At 33.4% G+C, this 21,031-nt stretch overlaps 1 protein-coding gene across 5 annotated transcripts in view; it reads right to left on the reverse strand.

The window, feature by feature from the left end:
- The window catches only part of LOC108745604 (tyrosine-protein phosphatase 10D), a 29,537-nt gene that overhangs the window by 5,981 nt on the left and 2,525 nt on the right, over positions 1-21,031 (reverse strand). For 4 of the 5 annotated variants that reach the window (XM_018481863.1, XM_018481861.1, XM_018481860.1 and 1 more), the window contains exons 2-12: positions 6,830-7,076; positions 6,276-6,551; positions 6,002-6,208; positions 4,603-4,956; positions 4,338-4,510; positions 3,888-4,251; positions 3,508-3,777; positions 3,087-3,395; positions 2,502-2,780; positions 1,580-1,989; positions 1,042-1,419 (exon numbers count right to left, since the gene is read on the reverse strand). In XM_018481863.1, the coding sequence (XP_018337365.1) occupies positions 1,042-1,419; positions 1,580-1,989; positions 2,502-2,780; positions 3,087-3,395; positions 3,508-3,777; positions 3,888-4,251; positions 4,338-4,510; positions 4,603-4,956; positions 6,002-6,208; positions 6,276-6,551; positions 6,830-7,076 (3,267 nt within the window). The remainder of the gene's footprint in view (positions 1-1,041; positions 1,420-1,579; positions 1,990-2,501; positions 2,781-3,086; positions 3,396-3,507; positions 3,778-3,887; positions 4,252-4,337; positions 4,511-4,602; positions 4,957-6,001; positions 6,209-6,275; positions 6,552-6,829; positions 7,077-21,031) is intronic. The other variant, XM_018481862.1, reaches the window with a different exon arrangement.

Consider the following 21,031-nt stretch of genomic DNA (forward strand, 5'->3'; position numbering starts at 1 on the left):
GTATTTGAAATGAAATTGTTTAAAATATCCATCATTACATATTTTAATTTTGTTAACTAAAATGTGATCACAATTATTTGTGTCATATACAATATTATACAATGAATTTTGTTTTGCTTTGCTACGCAGTTGCTTTAATGAAACGTTAATATTAACATTGATAATATCATTCGAAGAATCGATTATAAAACCGCAGATTAGCATAATATCCGTTGAACAATTAAAATATCATGTGATTTTTGAAGGTTGATACAATTTGCTACACTTTTGTAAAAAAATTTTATTATTTTTCAATTAATGAAAAAATAAATAAGAACACAAAGTCTCATAGTATAATGCCATAGAAAATTGAATTGAACTACATTTAAAATTTTATGAATTCAAAGTGCACCATTCTTTTGTAAATTTTATTAGGTTCAGTTTACACGCACTACTTTTCTTTTCGCGGTCACAACAACGTAGAAAATTAAATACGATTTCGCGATTTAAGTATTTCAAATGTCTTTATCACGATGATTACATCTGCACCTTTGCAGTTTCAGATCGCAACTAGATTATCCTTCGTTCCGCGAATAATACTCTAATGGCAATTCATGGACTATGATTACGGATCTGCGTCATCATAACGCATACATTTTACAACTGTCCATGATCTTGCAAGTCAATAAGTACAGCGCAGCGTTGTCTACTGCATTGATTATGTTAAACGATTTGTTTTAGCGCCTTCTCTTGACATATTGTATACGCATTAAATTAAGAATGACATTAATTGTTGCAATAAAAATATTTTATTGCACGTTTTTTGTCGATAAAATTTAATACTGCATTATTTTAGAATGTTTATTTTACATAACATATATTTTGCAATCGCTCAGACAATTAAATATCTTACAATTAATTTAAAGCATTAGACAGATGAAGCAATCCGAAATTTAATACAATGTCTGAATGTTTGAATCTTATGAAGAAACTATTTTGTCTTAATTAAATCTGCTTTCTTCGTAATTATTTAGATACTAATAAGTGAGCAATAAAGTTTACCTGATAAGGTGGCCAAATGCTGTAAGCCTGAACGTCCCTCCAACTGGGCATCTCCAATCCGGAAGCATTTTTGCTGTCATCTTCGGCAACAATGATGCTGTACGACGTGACCGCTCCGTTCTGTTCGCTGAAGTAGTTTTTCCTAAACCTGATTTGAATTGTCGTGCTACTTTTACAGACCTCGGTCGGTACCACTTGCGTGGACGGCTTTGGAGGTGCCAATATCGGCATCTTCTGCTTCCAGACCGTCTCAGGACCAAAACCGATCTTTGTCTCCGCTTGAATCCGGAAGATATAAGTCTTGCCCGGTATGAGGGATTTGATAACACCACGGAACTCGGTTGGCCTGAAGTCCTGCATCTGGGTATGGGTCGAGCCCTAAAAAATCGCAAGAAAACATTCGTATAATTTAATGCATTGTGTAACGTATTTTTAAACGTATAAAGAATGTTGCGATACGCTCCGCGTATTTCTTAATGTTTTCGATACCATAACTTGTAAACGTAAATTTCTCAAGCATATTTTAAATGGATCTTACTTCTAAACCATAAGTGATGCTAAATTTTGTAATGATGCCATTTTGCTCTTGACTCGGTAGAGACCATACGAAGCTGATGTCGCTTGGTTGAATGTCGATAGGATGAAATTTCTCCACCTTTCCTGGATATGATTCGCTGGTGGTAAAGCTGGCGCTGAGTGGATTTGAGACTCTCAAGTAAGAGGATTCTGTACCCGAACGTACAACCAATGTGAATGTATAATTTCTATGCGGCTTCAGATCAAAAATGGTGATCACGTTGACCGAGGTTATATTTTGGATGTAGTTCCCTTCCGTATTTATATATTGTACTTCAAAAGTATCGTACTCTCCGTGAGGGATGTCCCAGGTCAAAGTGATCCTCGTATCATTTACGTCGATCGCATGGATCGCAGTGATCGGTTCAGGATCTAGAAATTATATTTATCTTCGGGCTAGTAAAAAGAGATGATACGAGCAAATGCCTGATCGTTATGTAAATATTAAAAGATTTTTGTTTGCATAGATAATTATCTAATAATATATGATATACAATATAAGTATTAAATAAATCTTGGAGCTACTAGAATAGACAGAAATATTGCCGGTATAAAAAATGAAATATATTTAATTCCTTCACTGCGATCTTTTTATAGTTAATAATCGTATGTAACATAATTACAATGTTATTCCACAAAATATAATACGCAGGTGTAATGTCTCAAAAAAGAAAATCTAATGATACCACGCTTCTAAGTGGATTATCTGCGAATTCGTACAGTCTTTAGGTACGTTATGTTAGATACAGGAATAATACGTATCAAAATTTCACTCCTTTCTATTTTAAACAGTTTGAGCTAATGTTATTCATGTAAATCAATTAAAATTAGTATATAATCTTCGGGATTTGCTTTAACTCTCATTGTATTATGTGGATACTCACAGAGTCGATCTTGCCGGAGGAGAGGTCTGCTCTCCACATTATCGCTTACTGTCCAAACAGTCACGTTATATAGTTTACCAGGTGTTAATCCAACAAAGGAAACCTTGGTATCAACGTCATCCACCATACGCTCCTTCGTGGTGTTATGCTCATCGCTAATCCTGAACCGGTAGAGATCAAACCTCGAGGATTGAATCGGCGTCGGTGTATATCTTAACGTCAATGACCCTGGTTGGTCTCGGTCGACTACTACGACGACCTCGGACTGGATCAGTGGCACTAAATTTCAAATTTCGTTTTTGTTTGTCTAGTTACCATCGATCTATTATTGATTGTCCTTAACTGCCCGTTAGACTTTGAACGAAATCACCAAGCCGATATAAAATTCTGACAGACAAATATGATGTAACAGAAATATATAGCGAAAGCACATGAGCAAATTTAATAACTGGCAGTTAAGATGTCACGTATAGCCATTAGTTATGCACGTGAAATATGTTAATGCATTGTTAAATAGCGGAAAATAATGAATACATTAATATGACTTCACTCGTCATCGCTGATGAATGAAACCGATGCACTCACTCGTTCTTGTGGTTAAATTGGTGATGTCGCTGACTAGATCATACGAGATCGTGTAGACGACGAAGAAATACTGTACTCCAGGCATCAGGTCGCTCACCAGGATCTTCTCGGTTTGCACAGTGTTTTCTTCGAAACTGGTATCGGGTACATCGTTAGTCTCACTGACGTTCTTCGTCCTGGAGTCCTCTGGATTCTCTACTGGCCACCATCTTATAACGTAGGTTTCGATGCGACCTTCAGGTCGCGGCCATTCGAGAGTTACGTTGGTGGAGTCGATAATCGGAGTGATATTTAGAACTGAATTAGGCCCTTAAAAAATGACAAGCAGATATATCAAAGTCTGAGTCTCAAGTGGCTGTTAATTATTTCAATCATATTAATTATTATCACAAAGTTATGTAATAATTCATAGTGTACTTACTGACTGTGTGATTCACTTGCAACGGATACAAGCTTTCGACGCCGTAACTGACGGTGTTCACTTGTATGGTATATCTTTCGCCGGGTGTCATGTCCGCCACTTCTGCTTCCGTATCACGAACACTGGGAAGTTTGACCCATCTGGGATCGTCTTCTGTACGATATCTGATGGAGTATTCGGTAAATATTGAGTCCGTCGGCGCTTCCCAATGCACAACAACGGTATTGCTCGTGACTTTTTCGATACTGAGATTCTTTGGTGGATGAGGCACTAAAAAGTAATTCAACAAACCGTTAATGAATTAAATAACTTTTACGGATAATGTTGAATGAAAGAGAATTAGATTATTCTTAGGAAACTAGTTAAATTTATTTACTTACGAACGGCTTGCAAGTAGTCGTGTGGTTCGCTTCGAAGTCCATGACTAATGGCAAAGACTTTAACTTCGTATGCTGCACCAGGATAAAGGTCTTCTAAGACAATATGCGATTCCGTAGTTAGAGTGGTTGCACTTTCCCCAGTGTCATTTCTGTTGTGGGTCACTTCGAATTTCTCTTGTTTAGAATTGACGTCGCTTTTCCAGGAAATATTTAAACCTTTTTCAATAGGCTTCAGATCTTCAATTACAGGACTAGCGGGACGTGTTGCTTGGTAAAGGACGGTTTCGTTTGACTCGACTTTATTGCTAATCGCTTGAACTATTATGGAATAATTTCTTCCGGGCAGTAGAGCTTCCAGCGTAACCTATCGATTTAACAATTATGTCAGAAAAATGTAGAAAAAATGAAGGTTGTGCAAAATCTTTCTTGTTTTACAATTTACGCGCTTACCTTTGTTTTGTCAGTCGTCAAAGTATTACTATCACCACCAATCGTCGTTTCCACTTCATGATACTGTAGCTTATAACTATCCTGTGTACTGGAATTCTCTGGACTCCACGAAACTTCTACCATACCAGTTTTTTCATCGATCACCGCTCTGAGATCGTGAACAGGTAATGGTTCTACAAGTATGAACAACAATATAATTGTAAATAATTACAAGTTTGCCATCTTCAATAAGTACTACATTAAGAGGCGGAAAATAAACACGTACTTAAAGTGACATCTCCACTAGCCGGCCAGCTGGTGACTTTACCAGAAACAGTTTTCACTACCACTTGATATGTTTTGCCAGGTTCCAAGTCCTTGAACTCCCATCTGTTCTCATCGTCTCGGTTTCGCGTGACTGGCGTAAGCCTCCGATTACTACCGAGCGATATTTGATACTTGTCGAACTCGGACGTTCCATTGGGAGGGTTCCAAAACATGCGAAAGGAAGTCGATGTTACAGAGGATTTGTCGAAGGTCACGTTGAGAGGACGTAGCGGTACTGTACGATACTGGGCCGTAGTAGGCGCGGATGTTTCGTCCTCGGAAACCGTCTGTACGGAAATGTTGTATGCTCTACCTGTAAGCGGAAATACGAACGATTTAGAGGAATAAAACACAATTTGTACTATTTTAAAATAAGTAATGAATTTATTTTTACATTTTTAAGAACACATAAAAATCGAATAATATTTTTTTTAATTTTCTATTAGAATTCTTTTCTATTGTAGTTGCATGTTTGTACAATTAAAATTAAATATATGTATGTTAAATGTAGAAAATGAAATTGTTTAATATAATTTAATACAATTTAATTAAATACAAGTATAAGTGTTTGATATAATTTAATTAAATACAAGTATAAGTACTTTTATAATTATTTTTTTATTTATAAAAATAAATTATAACTTTCTCATTTTTACTGAAGTCGATCGGCGAATGTCCTAGTTTCTTCTTTTATTTTTATTTAAAAAAAAAAGTCAGTATGTCAAACAGCATAATCGATTTCAGTGGGGATAAGCCTTAATAAAAAATTTTCTTTGATAAGCCTTATATTTTACTAAATCAAATTTAATTTTGTTTTAATGTTAAAAAAATATTGATACACTTATGGAATTTATCCGTCTCGCAACTCATGTACTGCTCTATTTACAGCAAATGTATACTTTCTCCGCGATTTTAGATAGCTCCGTTCGCATATGTAGAAAAAGAGAACGAAATCGATGTGCAATCTCTATCAATTATCAAAAGTAAACTAACTTAATTTCATTTAAAAATTCCCGAAATTATCACTAAAAAAGAACAATTTTTTTAAAGATGAAACAAAAATAATAAAAATAATATAATATTTGATCATGTTAAGGATTTTTTTGCCAATATTATTTGATTAATCAATAATTTTTTGTTAAGTTGAAAAAAGCGTTTGCTTTTTTTAGAAAACTTAATTTTGTGAATTGTGTCATTTTTGTAGAAAGGGAAAGCGCGCGATATATAAGATTTATTTATTTGCAATTTAAAAGAATATAATATATATTTCTAGAAATACATTTACAGAATAAAATTTGATTTATTTGGTGTATTTGATAGTTTTGTAATATGTGTGATTACGTGCTAGCAAAACTGACCTGGAACAAGTCCTTTGAAAGCTGCCTGTGCGGGACCAGGTGGTTCGCCTTCCTTCTCCACATAGAGAACAGATTCTATCGCATCAGATGGGTCTATGCTAATTTTGTAGTGTGTGTATATTCCGGCCGGATAAGGCGGTTGCCATAGCACCAGCAGCGTTGTCTCGTTTCTGAACCAGACGATGAACTTTCCCGGGATGTTTGGCTCTATAAATAATCCAACGCTAGTATCGATCGTTATGAAATATTTATAATTTTCAAGGTATTGATGTACTTGTCGTAAAATTCCTGCTGGTATAAGCGACGCTTTCTTTAGCGTCCAACACGGTGAAGAGTTGAAGCGAATATGTGGCACCAGGCGTGAGATCACGTAGTGTGTAGGGCACCGAGTCGACGGGGATGACGGTGGTCTTGGGATTTCCGGTATCGCTGAAGCTCTGCGTCCGCAACCGGAAACCGGAATAATTCCCCTGAGCCGGAGGCGACCAATATACGATCGCGGTCTTCCCATTTCGTACCGATACCGTCAAATTTGACGGAGGATCGGGTGCTAGTGAATTAAATTATATTAATTTGACTCTCCAGAGGTACTCACAGCAAGTCGAACTATTCGTTGTTCGTCTATCTTTGCGCTTGTAATTATAATTGTTCAACTGTTCAACCGTTCAATTTAAAAGATTTATCGAAACTGTACATTAAAATAAACTGTTTATAAAACGGTTTATCTTAATAATTTTAATTTAAATAATAATAGCTACGAAAGTATGAACAGTTTATATTTTTTAAAAGGCGCACTAGCAAAAATCGCGTTAAGATCAGATTACATACGTGTCGTAATTGACGCAGTCCACGTCAGCCAATCGTGTAGAGTGCTGTTGCTGTAGTACAGCCAATACTCGTATCTCGTCCCAGGCAGGCCGTCCCTGAACTTTATGACATCACCGATGTCAGTGGCGGCTATGGTGGTATTCGGTGGTGGAGAGCCAACGGGTGGGCTGTAATCCAGACGGTACCAGGAACCACCCTGACTCAGATTGCCTGGTATCTCAATCGCGAGATCAGCCGAGTACGTGACCTGAAGTGAAACACAGAAACCGCTATTAATTCGCACGGTTGTATCATCATTTGCATAATTAATAACTCCCTGGCATTAACAATGTGTTTTGCAAACTAATGCAACCTAATTATTATATGGACAGCATAAAATGTTTATTAAAAGAATGCTAATTTTATTTACAAAAAAAGAGTTTTGTTGATTCTGCAAATTATTTCGTTTCAAAAAATTGATTTCTTATTCGGTCACCAAATCATAATAAAATACGTTTGTTCGAACTTTTATCAACGAATTAAATTTTTTTTGGTCGCGAGATAATGTTTCTATGAACAATCTTATACAGCAGAATTTTTCTATTTTATCAAGAAAATAAATTTCGTTGCAATATCAAATAATTGGTAGAAAAAAATTTAATTGCTTTCACATTGGAACATAAACTAGCAATAACGGTTCTGCGACAGCAAGTTTCCTTTTCTCCGTGTATATGTGAGTTATTAATATATAATTTAATAGATACCCACATGCGTACATGTAAGTTAATTATATAGAGCAATGTATAAAGAGGCTCGATTACGTTTGAATAGAATGGATTATGCAGTATCCTTATGCAACAATCTGGTTCTATGAGAACATGCGTATATGTACATCTAACTGTTTCGGACTCATCTTGACGCTCGTATGCTTTTACTGGCCTCGGCACGCAATGTCGCAACCGTGAGTCGTGGGTCAAGCTCGTGTTAGTAAGGACCCGTTATAAATCAGCAATGTATCTTGAATTTCAAGGCTTTGGCGTTCTTAAAGATAATGAAGAAACTGAAAGAGCCATTTATAGTATCATCGATCCCTCATCTATTTTTTATTTCCAATATATAGATAATTCCGATAGCAAGAAATTTGTACGCTTTTGCATACTAACGATTATTCGACTCGTCGTGATTTTTGCGTGATATCGTGATTCCCACAGTGTGAAACGACTCTAAGTTTATGGACGGCTTTTAACGAGGCCCACGACCTCCGTTCAGCGCTTCGCTTTCTCCATCGCGAAATATTGGCCATTAACTTGCGAATGCACGATCGTCCAGTCCCTCGTACCAAACCATTTTTGTTCATTTTTTTTTAACCGTGTGTTTACAGTCACGTGCGTTTAGTTACTAAATTGTTTCTCAGATAAAAAATTTTGAAACCCTTTCAAACTGACGTATTGACGTTCTTCAACAAAAAACAAGATTTTTTAAATTAAATTTTATTAAATTTATGACATATAATATTTGAAATTCTTGAAAATTTTGAAACCCTTCAAACTGATGTATTGACGTTCTTCAACAAAAAACAAGATTTTTTAAATTAAATTTTATTAAATTTATGACATATAATATTTGAAATTCTTAAAAATTTTGAAATCCTTCAAACTGACGTATTGACGTTCTTCAACAAAAATCAAGTTTTTAAATTAAAATTTATAACATAATATTTGTACGAAATTTTTATAAATCAGAAAAAAATTAATTCGTTCATATTGATGTCCAGGAATGTCTCAGTTATATGCAAAAGATCGAAATAATAGTTATGGGAAATTGTGCAAACGGTATATTGATTTTAATACTCGCTGTTACTCATAGCTATGAATTCTTATGTACAGACAGACAATTCACGATATGTATACTGGGAAGCAATGCGTTCCCAGACATGAGAAAGATTGCAAACCTATAACGCTGCCGCTGACACGTAATAGAGAGCTCTCTGCAGCTGATGTCCAATATACCAAGCCATTCAATACTCAATAGGAAAATTTTATTTGTAAGAAAAAATACCGTTAATAAACATTCTTAAGACAGCATTTCTTTTATTAAATATGGAATTTCAGAAATTAAACGCAAGTCAATCTGTGATATACGATAAATATAAAAAAGTAATCAAATCTCCATTAAAATTGTCAAAGGATCGAATTACCAACTATCAATATCCATTTATGACAATCAGCGTGACAGGAAAATTGTTTGAGAAAGGAAAAGTAGAAATTATTTGGTTTCTCAATAAGTCTTGACATAATTTTATATCTAATCTTATTAACACGTCAATCACTTTATACACAAAAATTCAAAAGCAATGTTGAGTGGATTATTGATGAATATTTCAATATCCATTCGGATCTAAAGTGACGAAATCGCTTTTTCTACGAAACCGTTCGTGAGACAGTGAGGTGCGTATTGATCCCTGCTCTATCTTCTTCTATCACATCGTCTCTTTTTCATCACCTTCTCTTCGTTTCTCTCAATCGTATCTCTCACAGGCGGCCTATCCCTCGTGCCTGACGGCGTACGGACGACGACAAAAAACTTCTAATTTGTAGAAAGAAGGCACAAATAGCATGCCGACTTGTCAGAGATAATCAAAAAATACGTAGCTGAGGCATGCAAGAATTTCGTTTGCCTCATACTTTGAAAGGTATAAATTCATTTCGTGGGGGGTTGAAGATATTTGCCGCACGATGGACGCGATGATTAAACGCGGCGTGCTGAGAACGTGATAATTTACGCTGTGCATTTTATAAAAAAACCTGAAAGAATTTAGCAAACAGAGATTTAACGATTTATCGTGGTAAAAAGTTGTATGTTTGAATTTTTTAGCAAAAATACCTTTTGTACTTGCAAATAGAATCCTCGCGTTGGCATTTAAAAGGTACTTAAAATAGATTTATTTCAATTTTTAAAAAATTTATATAATTAGTAAGCAAGTATTAATTTTTAGTCTACACAGCAAATCTATGTAATTCAAGAATAAAAAATAATTTGCAAGTGTAATTATATATTATGATTGAAATACTGATATATGATACATTACATTGCAATGCAAAATGTGCATGACTTTATTCCATCATAGATATCTGTTTGTTTCGAATTTTTTAAACAAGGTTAGATTAATCACATAGCTATATTACGCACAGTTTTAACTAGGTAAATCGTGTTGTGAAATAAAAGACTGCATTCTAGTAGTAGACCCATATCATGTATATCACAAAAATACCGCGACATTTTTTTCTCTGCACAGCCACGTCAAGTTTCAAAGTAGATTTTTATCTTCTCTATCACATTTTATTAGAAAATTAGAGTTATGGTTATATCATGTATGTCACTCTACAGAAATACCTCGCGATATTTCTTTCTGCACAACTCCGTACCGTATTAACTTGTCTTTCTGCATAACTACGTCCAGTAATTTTTTATCTTTCCTACCATATTTTACTGGAAAGTTTGAGCTACAGTATTCGTGTCACGTATGTCGCTCCAAAAATATCTCGGTATTTCTTTCTCATACATAGAGCCGCGACCAATAAAGCAACTTTAATTCTTTTTGCCATAATTGTATGTCGATGTACACCACCAGTATTGAAAGCGCATAGTATAAGTACATAATAGTAAGTAAACTATACATTTTTAGTACTGACGATACATATCAAGACACGATCTATATTTTATTGGAATGTTTGATTTAAGTAGCGTGATGGCTTATCGTTTCCAGTTGAGATTTTGAAAGTAGAAAGTAGCATCCAGCCACTTTCCGTGAAGTATAAACGGATCTCGATCGCATGTTTGAAGGAAGTCTAGCGCTCACTTCACTTCCGGCTGACCGTTGTCACGCGCGCCTAGCGTATTTCCGACCTTGCGAGCGGTTTTCGTTCACGTTTAATGTAGTATATGGAAGTAGGTGGAAGTAACACGTCTGTGGTATCCCGTCAGCGTTCGTGACACTTTGCAGCTGGTATACGTTGTCCGTCACTCTCTCTTATTCGCTTTGGTATCCTGCTATTAGAATATTAAACAAGCTTTGCTCCCTTTTTTTAAAACTGATATCGACCCAATTAATTCAAATGTGCTAAATTCGTTCGTGTACGGTAAGTTAAGATTAAGTTGCTTTGAAAAATCTTCTTGTAAAACGATTTGATTTTTCTATGTTGTATATAACGTTTGATCGAAGAAGAAGCTTTCTCTTCTTTATATTAAAATGTTATTTCGAAAATAACGAAATGATTTTTTTTTAACGAGATTATTTAGGAGATCATATAAGAAAATATTGATTTCAATAAAATAAGTATAGCAAGCATGATGAGTCATGATTACTTGTGTCATCCGGTGCATTATGTCGACATCGGAATTGACTGATTGTATCCTCTATCACATTCGTATTATTTGATATAACGCATTACCTTTGTTATCGTCATTTCCTCTTCTCTCGGAAAGTTTCTGTCAGCAAAAATTATTTGCGAAGCTACTAAAACAAATATTGCCTAACTAGTGTAGCGAGAGGATAATAATATAGGAATAGAGAGATTCTCAGGTCTATGCCCTCGACTTTGCTTTGTTTGCCGGGACTAAAGCGAGATAAATTTTTTGTTGGAAATTTCATTTGTATAACTATTTTACGCATTAGCTACGGATTGCAGACTCGTCAATACAGCACGACGGGAATCCGATATTTCCTTTGTTTGTCACAGACTAGGAAGGTATCAAACGTACAATTGTGTTGAACGCATTCTGGTACACGAACGAACTCCGAATCCGTAAATAAGTGAGACCATGCTCGTGCATAGAATATATCAGAAATAAAAGAACGAATCTCGGTGAAAATTCAGATTTAAACGTAAGTAAACAACGCTGGGAACATAATAAAATAAACGTCCTGAAATTGTCCTTAGCTAGCTTAACAATAAGGCCTTTTTATAAACTGCAAAATTAACAGCAGCATATCATTATTTTTGAAATAATATTTCGTTACATAGAATCTTCTTATTTGCTAATTTTACAAAATTTATAAATATAAGAGACGTGTGCTATTCTGTTCCTCCATGTTCTCGTTACGATTGCACTTAGGAAAGCATCCAATGTATCGTAAATCCAGCGATCGTTTTATTTATAAAAAGAATAAAGAAAGGCACTCGATTCGAATGTGCACTCGGGAGATTCTAAGTAGCTCGCGTGCTTCGCCATTTTTACCCCTTGCAAAACCTGTTGCACGACCTTGTTCGATTCGTGTACGATGGCCTTCCCTTTCTTCCCTTTTAGTCGCTATTTAGTATCCTTATGTCTATTTTTAATCAATTATGTATTTATCTTTTTAAAATCTGTCGGATGAAATTCAATTGCTTTTATTGTTCGTTTTGCGATAATATTTATGTCACAAAAATGTGATGCGACAGGCTGCAAAAAGCTATAAGAGCTGTTTATAACGTTCACTATTCGGAAAATATGATATAAATGGCGCAAGCCGCGTTGCATGATAATTAATAGTGCGTAATTAATTAAATGGAATGTACTTTAATTTGCTAATGGCCGTACAACTAAATAATAACAGTGCGATAAATCTGTGGTAATAATAACATGTATGTTATTCTTAGATAATCGCCATGCTGACGTCACGCACATCTCGCTTGACAAATTCTCTGCCGTTATCGATCATTTGTCAAAATGAATTTATACATTTTTATAAACATATACACATATATATATCTTGAGAATTAAACAAAGGGTTTAAAATTAAAACAGTTTTTTAAATACAAAAAAATTTGAAACATAAACATCTCACAATTTGAACAAAAGTAATAATCGAATCCTCGATTTTTAACGTTCAATGATTCGGAAATAAATTAAATATCAAGGAAAATGTGAACAAAAATATATGTTTATTGTAAACAAAAATGACTTTTTATGTTCTGTTTGCTTACAATACATTGTCTATTTATTTTATTATTTCTTGAATTTGTATAATTTCAAAGTTGATCAAGAATTATTTAAATTAGAAATTTGAATTATTTAAATAGACGCTCGAAATTCGACTGCTCAAAAAATTTCGAATGCTAATATATTCTGTCGACTGTGATACAGCATTTTAGAACGTATCACGGATATTCCATTGTACTCGCTTTGCCAGTAAATTGCTCACGAATGCGTATTGTACCTACGTTTACATTTGATCGACCACAAATCGACCCACATTCCCACGTATCGTCTGCGAACAAGCTCGGCGTTTCTTGCGCTAGCACGCAAACGAATAAAGCTGTAAATTTACAACCAGATGTTGTATGAATTTCAATTTGGTTGTTTGTCTTACACACACACACACACACACACACACACACACACACAGAGAACTGATTATGTAACTTTTACAACAAGTAACTCTCATCGCGTGATCATCCTGTTACATTGTCCGCGTCATTGACGAAGCGTGGCACTGAAGCGTCTATTGGGACGCAGCAGGAAGAAAAAACGGTAATGACCGTAATGCAATTACGAGTAATTGGGAACGGAATAATCAACGATAATTTCCCATTGACGTGTTGTGTCGAGGTCCGTTTACAAGCAAATCGGAAACACGACGGGACTGTTAAACAGAAATCCCGTCTCGATCGTAATGCGCGGCGTTAAAATCTCTCGTTCGCCAGTCATCGCATTTTTACAACGTAAACGAGACAGCGAATTGACAAGCCTAACATTTTTTTATTTTTGTCGGAATTATCTTTAGCTTTATCTTTTTTGAGCATGCTATTTATAACCGCCGAATATTTTTGTGAGCTTGATACTAATTCTTAATGCTCGAAACTATTAGTCGGTGACTATACAATTGTACGAACATCGACGTGAAAAATCCTTATCAACCAGACGAGCGAAACGACATTCCAAGCAGCGATAACGCTGCTTATGTTTAACTATCGCTCGGTAATCCAATTTCAGTATACTTTTTTCTGCGCACATATATATGACAACAGAAATGTAAAGTCTTATAAAACAATAAAAATATTGAACGTTTGAACATTCAATTAGCCTTATTGTTAAATGTAGCGGAAGATGTTCTTCTCCGGAAAATAACAGTGAAATAATATCGTTCAATGAGCGATATGTCACGTACGTGTTGAAAACAAACGACGTATCTTAATGATAATGTGTCAATGATAATCGGCCAATTTTTTCTTCCGAAAAAACGATAAATGCAACGTGCCATATCGAGCGCAATATAATGCCTCGTTAACTGCTTGGCAAATCGCTTTGACGTTTTTTTGCAGAGACAACTAAAAGATGAGACCGGTTATGAAAACGTTTTCCGTGTTAAAAGAAACTAAAAGTATTTACTGTCGATCAACATACTAGTCAATGTTTTATTAATTACCCACACATTTATTTAATTAAATATTTTTTTCTCCTTAGAACTTAACAAAAATACTGAAAAGACACACATTGATACATATATGTGGCACTATTTCTGACTTTGGAATGAATATTTACAATTGTTTGTCAGGAAGAAACTGCTAGACATATGTTCGTTATAGATTAAAAATACAATGCAACAAGCTAATAATATGCTAATTGTAACTCATCGTTGTTACGTGAAATGTATTTTTCTTTGGTTTTATCGACAATAGAGATAAGTATAGAAATAACTTATTATAATATCTAACGAACATAGAAATGCTGTTTTCCTCGTAAATAGCTGGCACATAGAATTTTATTTTACTAAAAGAATTTACTACTTTTAGCGTATTTGCGAGTACTAATAATTTCCAAGAAAAACATTAACCACAACTGTCATAGATTAAGAAAATATTTACGCGAAGCGACGATTATATCTGCCAAAAAACGATTGCGATTCCTTGAATCTATCAATTATATAACGAAGGAATCGTATTTATCTGTAAATCAGCCTCTGGCGAAGATTCATCTCGATTTGCTTAGTTATTCATAGCTGCGATCTTCTTGATTGCTACTAGTAAAGAAAAAAAATATGATAGCATCGTAGATGTGTCTCGCAATAACATGACATTTGCATAAATTCCATCTTCATTCTGTGATCCGATATTTTTCATAGTAACAATCCGACTTACACCTGACAGTATACATTCAGTACAGCGTAGGATAAACCTAGATAAGATCCGCGTGCACTTAACGATCTCGCTTCCTGTTTACCAAATGCCCGCGGCTTCTCGCCGGTAATTTGAGTCTTTGCGTGGCTACGAAGAATCATTGTGAAAAAGCATTTACCTCCTCGTAAGGTGATTGATGATTGCGTAACCCGAGATACAGACGTTGTAGGTGATCGCTAGGTCGCTCGCCAGGCTTGGATGCCTCTACCTACGTACCGAAAGTTCTAGAGAGTGCAACATCTCACACAATGATAATATGCTATCGCATTTATTTGCGCTAGCATGATCAAGGCAATTTACGAAACAAAAGAGTATAGTGTATGCGCTTCTTTTCCAAGAATTTGTTGAATAATTCGAAATTGCATTACTAATTGCAAAACTAACAATTTTATTGAGATATTTTTATTATAATGTACACAGCTCTATACATTACAAAATATAATATAGATACATATCTATTCTGTTTCGGAATAATTAATTGTAATAATTGAAAATGTAAGATAAGAACCATTATAAATGTTTAAATAAAAATCGAATACATAATAAAAATATTTAAAAGACATTATAAAAACGCGTTCTGAAAATTTTTGAAAAATATTTTGAATATTTTCAAATTTTTTGATATAATAATATAATACGTTATATTGTGACACAAGCATTGCGCGTACAATGGTGTCAATTGTGTGATAGTATTTCAATACGTTTCAATCGAGAAAGGAATACATTTTGCTGTAACTTGACCGTTGCAACTCATTTGGACATAAAACGCGTGCTTATTCCTTGGTTATTCGTGACGCATTTATGTGCCTCGCAACTTTTGATTTTCCGTAATTAAGGCTTGCGTCATCATTCGTGCGATTATACTACTCTTGGGACGAACGAGTACAAAAGTTTGGCGTTTAACTTTTCAGTGGAAATGCAACGAATCATTGCAAAACTGCATGTTCACATGTATGAAATGAACGGCAATTAATTCATTTTTAATGAACTCGTTTGTTATATAAAGTAATTTAAGATCTTTTAATATACAGAAAGAATTATTATTGAATGAAAATATTAAATAATTTAAAATGAAATAATATCTAGCATTTTTTAAATATTATAAATATTATAAATGAGAATTTGTGATGATTTGGACAACTGTTTAGAAATAATTATCGCTGATCTTTCAGAGAATTATACGTTTTAAATTTTAATTAAAAGTAATTAACGCATCCAGGAGTTTCATCATAAATGAACATTTTTCAGACGCGATATCCCGATTTCCATTTTTACATCCGGATGTTTATTTTGAATAAATTTGTCTGTAAAGACCGAATTGCAGTTTTTAACTCGTGAAACTCATAAAAAATTAACTCCTTTATATTTTGAGAAAGATAGATTTTTGAATTGAATAACGACAAAAATTATTCCTAATGTATATTACGAAAATAAATCAATAATGCACGAAGAAAAGAAACTACTGTGTTTTACGTTACTGTGTGTTACGATACGTAACTAATTTTAATGACCAACGGATTTATCTTTAATATTCTGCAGAGTGTATTAATATTCTGCAGTGATGTATATGACCATATTACTATAACATTCCATGGATTATTTGTTAATCACACTTTTAAATACAGTAATTTAATTTTATCTATGTATCTTACTAAATGTTTTAACTATAACTATAATTAAGAAACTGTGCTTAGAAATAACAAAGAAACATAACAATGCTTGTATGTTGACATAAAACTATTTTAATTACTTCAACACAACAATTAAACGAACTTAATCATACAAACTTCTTACGTTTGCAAATAAATTTCTGCAATTTTTTTACGTTTTTCTGTCAGAAATCAGATATTTTACGATACGATAGCATTAATGTTTTCAATCATTGCATAAATATATTTACATGCTAAAAAGGAATTTTATTATCGCAGCAAAAAATCGTTGTTACTGCATATTCGACGTGAAAGCGGCCAAAGATCGTTAACAGTTCTAATTATTCGATTACAGCAGAATCATATTTTGTTTGTAAAAAAGGAAAGAAAAATTTTGCCAAGAAAGTTAGATCCGTAGAAACTTAAATAAAATTAAGTAAAATTATTTATAGTTAAATTAAAATAAAAATTATTTTTATTAAACGTATTTTTTTTATAATATAACAAAGTGGCTGATTTACGAAGAAAATAAAAATTAAGATATTATAGTAAATTGAAATAATTTCACAAATTTAATAAAACTATGTTCTGTGAATATGTGTGTTCTCCTTACTGTTCACAATAATTAGCAGAACTGATTGTAGCAATATGAAATATGCCAGCTTTCTTTTACCATGTAATCAATATAAAGTTTGTTCACGTTCTAGAGTTGCTTATCGATATAGTTATGTAACCTCTCACTTTTCTGTACATTGTAAAATTCAATGCAAATATAATCAATAAGTGATCCATAAGAAAACTAACTGCTTGTCTCATCGTTTGTCTTTAATAACAATAAGATAAATTGAAGATTTCTTGTGTAAATCGCAAATCCACACTTTAATTAAGACGTGATCTTAAAAAAAAGTCAGCCGCGCGAAGATTCCACTGCAATCCTTGAACACGAAGGCGATGTCACCGACAATGGAATGACATCAAACGTATATGATTTTATTAAAAGTGCGATGTGCTTTATCTAAATGCATTCAGATGGATGCGTGCAACAATGAGAAAGAACAAGAAGAGAAAGTGGGAATAAAATTGCAAGAGTGTTCACGCAGATGCGACCAGAAGGCAGAAGGATGAGTCGGGATGTACCAAAAAAGCCAGCAAGCTGTTTCCTTTCTTTTATGTCCACCGACGTCAGGGAACTACGCACGTAGTGCACCATCACTCGTATTTTTATCCCTTATTCCAAGTCTTTTATTACACGACGTGCGAAAAAACGAATGAACAAGCGGATTAAGTGCGAGTAATAAAATCACGGATTTTTTTATTTATAAGTAAATGGAAAAAAAACAAGCATAAAGGAATTGAATTAAGCATAGAATTAATAAATTAATGCAGAAAGTTTAATATTAAGGTAATAAATAATAATATTTCAGAGAAGCTTCGGGACGTCATCGTTGCATAGATTATCAATAAATTGATAATTTATGCATCGACGATGGCAGAAATATAACAAACTATTTAATTACGTAAATAATTATTTGTAAAAGAGGAAACGCCGCGTGGAAAATTCGAAATATGACGTGTGGAATTAAGCGGCAAATTTATATTAATAAATCCACGTTTGCAAATTATTTCTACATTAACGTACGTAATTGTATGACAGTATAAAATCTACTATTTAATAATATCTTTTAAGAAAATTAATGTAACAATTACAATCTAATCATTCAAAGAATACATTTAGTAGATTGAAAATATCGGAATATCCACTTAAGTTTATAAATGATTATTAAGAATTAAAATCAGAAAGGTATCAAAATGTGTCAAAAGAAATTTTATTTTAATTTTATTGATTTTGAAACTTAATATTATGATAATATGACGAAATGTATAAGTAAAACTTATATTCTTTATTTTTCAAGATTTACAATAAAGATGAAATAGTCATAAGTTTTGCAGAGTAGAGTAAGTTGTCCAAATCTTTTATTTTCAACTTTAAATATGTAAATATTAAATATATGTTTACTTTCTGATTACACACTTTTATCTAATTAGATTGAATTGAAAGCTTTCAGCTTCTAACTCAATTACGAAGAAAGTTAGAGAAAGCGAGTTCTGCTTGCCTCCTATAACAATTTAGTTCCATCAATTTGTTATTTATATTATCTAATATTTTTATACTAACGTGTATAATCTAAATATAATTAATACATGTATTGTATACAACCGCATATTTCAATAATTTTTTGTCTTTGTTTGTGGTTTGCTTCGATTTCGGTTTTTACAAGCCATTCGTGACAGCTAGACGCGATCGAAAGTGTCGGATATGATTCAGACGAGTGAACGATGATTTATTTCTCCCATCTGTTCTATTTTCGTCACGTGCAGCCATATCTTCCCAGGCTAGTCCAGGATATAGTCGCACATCCGGATGAACCGAAGTCGTTTGACACTCAGCAGAGCACCACGTGCAGCTTGTCCTTGCCTTTGCAAGTCGCCGTTTCCGGTAAGTCGCAACCATGACGGAATAAAGAAAATAAGTTTATTATCTTCAGTCTATTTCGAGTATTATTAAAATATTTTAAATCTCAATATATTAAATTATTATTTTTAATATTTCGGATATTCACTCATTCATACAATCAATGTCTACAGATTTTTTACCTTTTTTTTTTAAATAATAATTACAAATTAGATTTGATTGCAATAATAGTTGCAATAAGTGTTGTGTTATTTGACTACATTGTCTTAGTTGTTTATTCAATGTTTTAATAACCTACTATGTTAATTATTAAACGATTTTATTATTAATGCAAGTATTTCAAATAGTGTTGTTTTATTTCCAAATAATTGCATATAAATGTGTACAATCGAAATATGCATGAGTTTCGTAAAAAGCACGCACGTTCCTTGTAATATTTAAACGAGGCAATACTTCAATCGTTTCACAGTAAAAAATATCCGATAATTGCATATTCATTCAAAATTCGAAGTAAAACTCGGATAAACTGGCTCCATCATATGAGCTGACGAGAACTTCAATCGTAGGGAAACTACCGGAGACGATTTTTGTTCGCGACGGACTAACTAACGATGTGCTCGCGTGTCAACATAACTTATTGCATATGTAGCGTAACGTCCGACTTAAAAATGACGACGCCGGCTATTTGCGAGACATTCTGCGAACAGGGTCTCCGTGGTAAGAGTTTAATATAGCGCGGTCATGAGCCTCGAATTCTGGGCCAATAATGTCACGGTTTCGTTGCACCCACTCTCCTCTTTTGAAAACACGCGAGAAAGGGAAAAATTAAATCAAATCGTATCACATGAGTCAAATCATTGTCATATGATCTTTATCTTTTCATTTTTATTATAAATCTTGAAACAAGAAATATAATTATAACTTTATGGTTAACTTCCAATAATAATACAATACTTGTTGATAAATTCCTGAGAACTCAACTTTTTATCAATAAATGTGATATTTATTGACTTTTATCATTTATCCCATGTTTCCAATGTTTTCCCAAGATAAGCAATGTATCACTTGATCTCGATTAAATAGCCTTTTAATATAATATATAATTTATATTTATATTTTTCGTTTTGTTCGAAAAACAACTAAAACTTAATATCCTCCTTTATTTGTCCATTTATCTCTATCTGCAAAAGGATTTGTTGAAAAATGTTGCATAGACATAGTGGAAACTCATTGTAATTCTATCAAGTAGTTTAGAAAATTTTAAGTCTCTCTCTCTCTCTCTCTCTCTCTCTCTCTCTCTCTCTCTCTCTCTCTCTCTCTCTTTCTCTCTCTTCAGCAGAAGGACAAATGTAAATTTTACGAATGATGAATGAACGATAATATAAAACAAACGAGCATCCGGTACTAATCATGTTGTAAAAATAATATGGAGCACTACAGAGTGAGCGAATTTACGAACAGAAAGCTGAGCATGTGCGGAACCGAAAATGGGATTAGAAGGGTTAAATTACTACTGTAAATTCTATTCAATTATGTGTGTGTTCTACATATTCTAACTGTGTGTTTTACTGCATAATTTTATACTATAAATTAAATAGCTAATTAAATTCATGATTAAAATGATTTTTAATTAATTAATATTTTATCATGAAAAATGTATTAAAAATTTTTCAAAATTATCCAAAACTTACTCGATTTCTCCTACGTCTATGAAATTGAGTGCATTTTAAGATACCGCTGACAATTAGTTTATTATTAATTTAATAATTCTTCTAACTTATAGTTATATATATATAAATTATTACATTTACAAAATCCAGATTTTATAAATCTAATAATGAATTGTAAATTGAACGAGTGTTTAAAATGGCAAGTATTTCTTTCGCAAAATGCATATACATATGTATATAGGATATCAATGTTTTTCATATGTGTGTGCATA

This window comes from Trachymyrmex septentrionalis, unplaced genomic scaffold, assembly GCF_001594115.1.
Source record: "Trachymyrmex septentrionalis isolate Tsep2-gDNA-1 unplaced genomic scaffold, Tsep1.0 scaffold14, whole genome shotgun sequence".
Lineage (NCBI taxonomy): Eukaryota > Metazoa > Arthropoda > Insecta > Hymenoptera > Formicidae > Trachymyrmex > Trachymyrmex septentrionalis.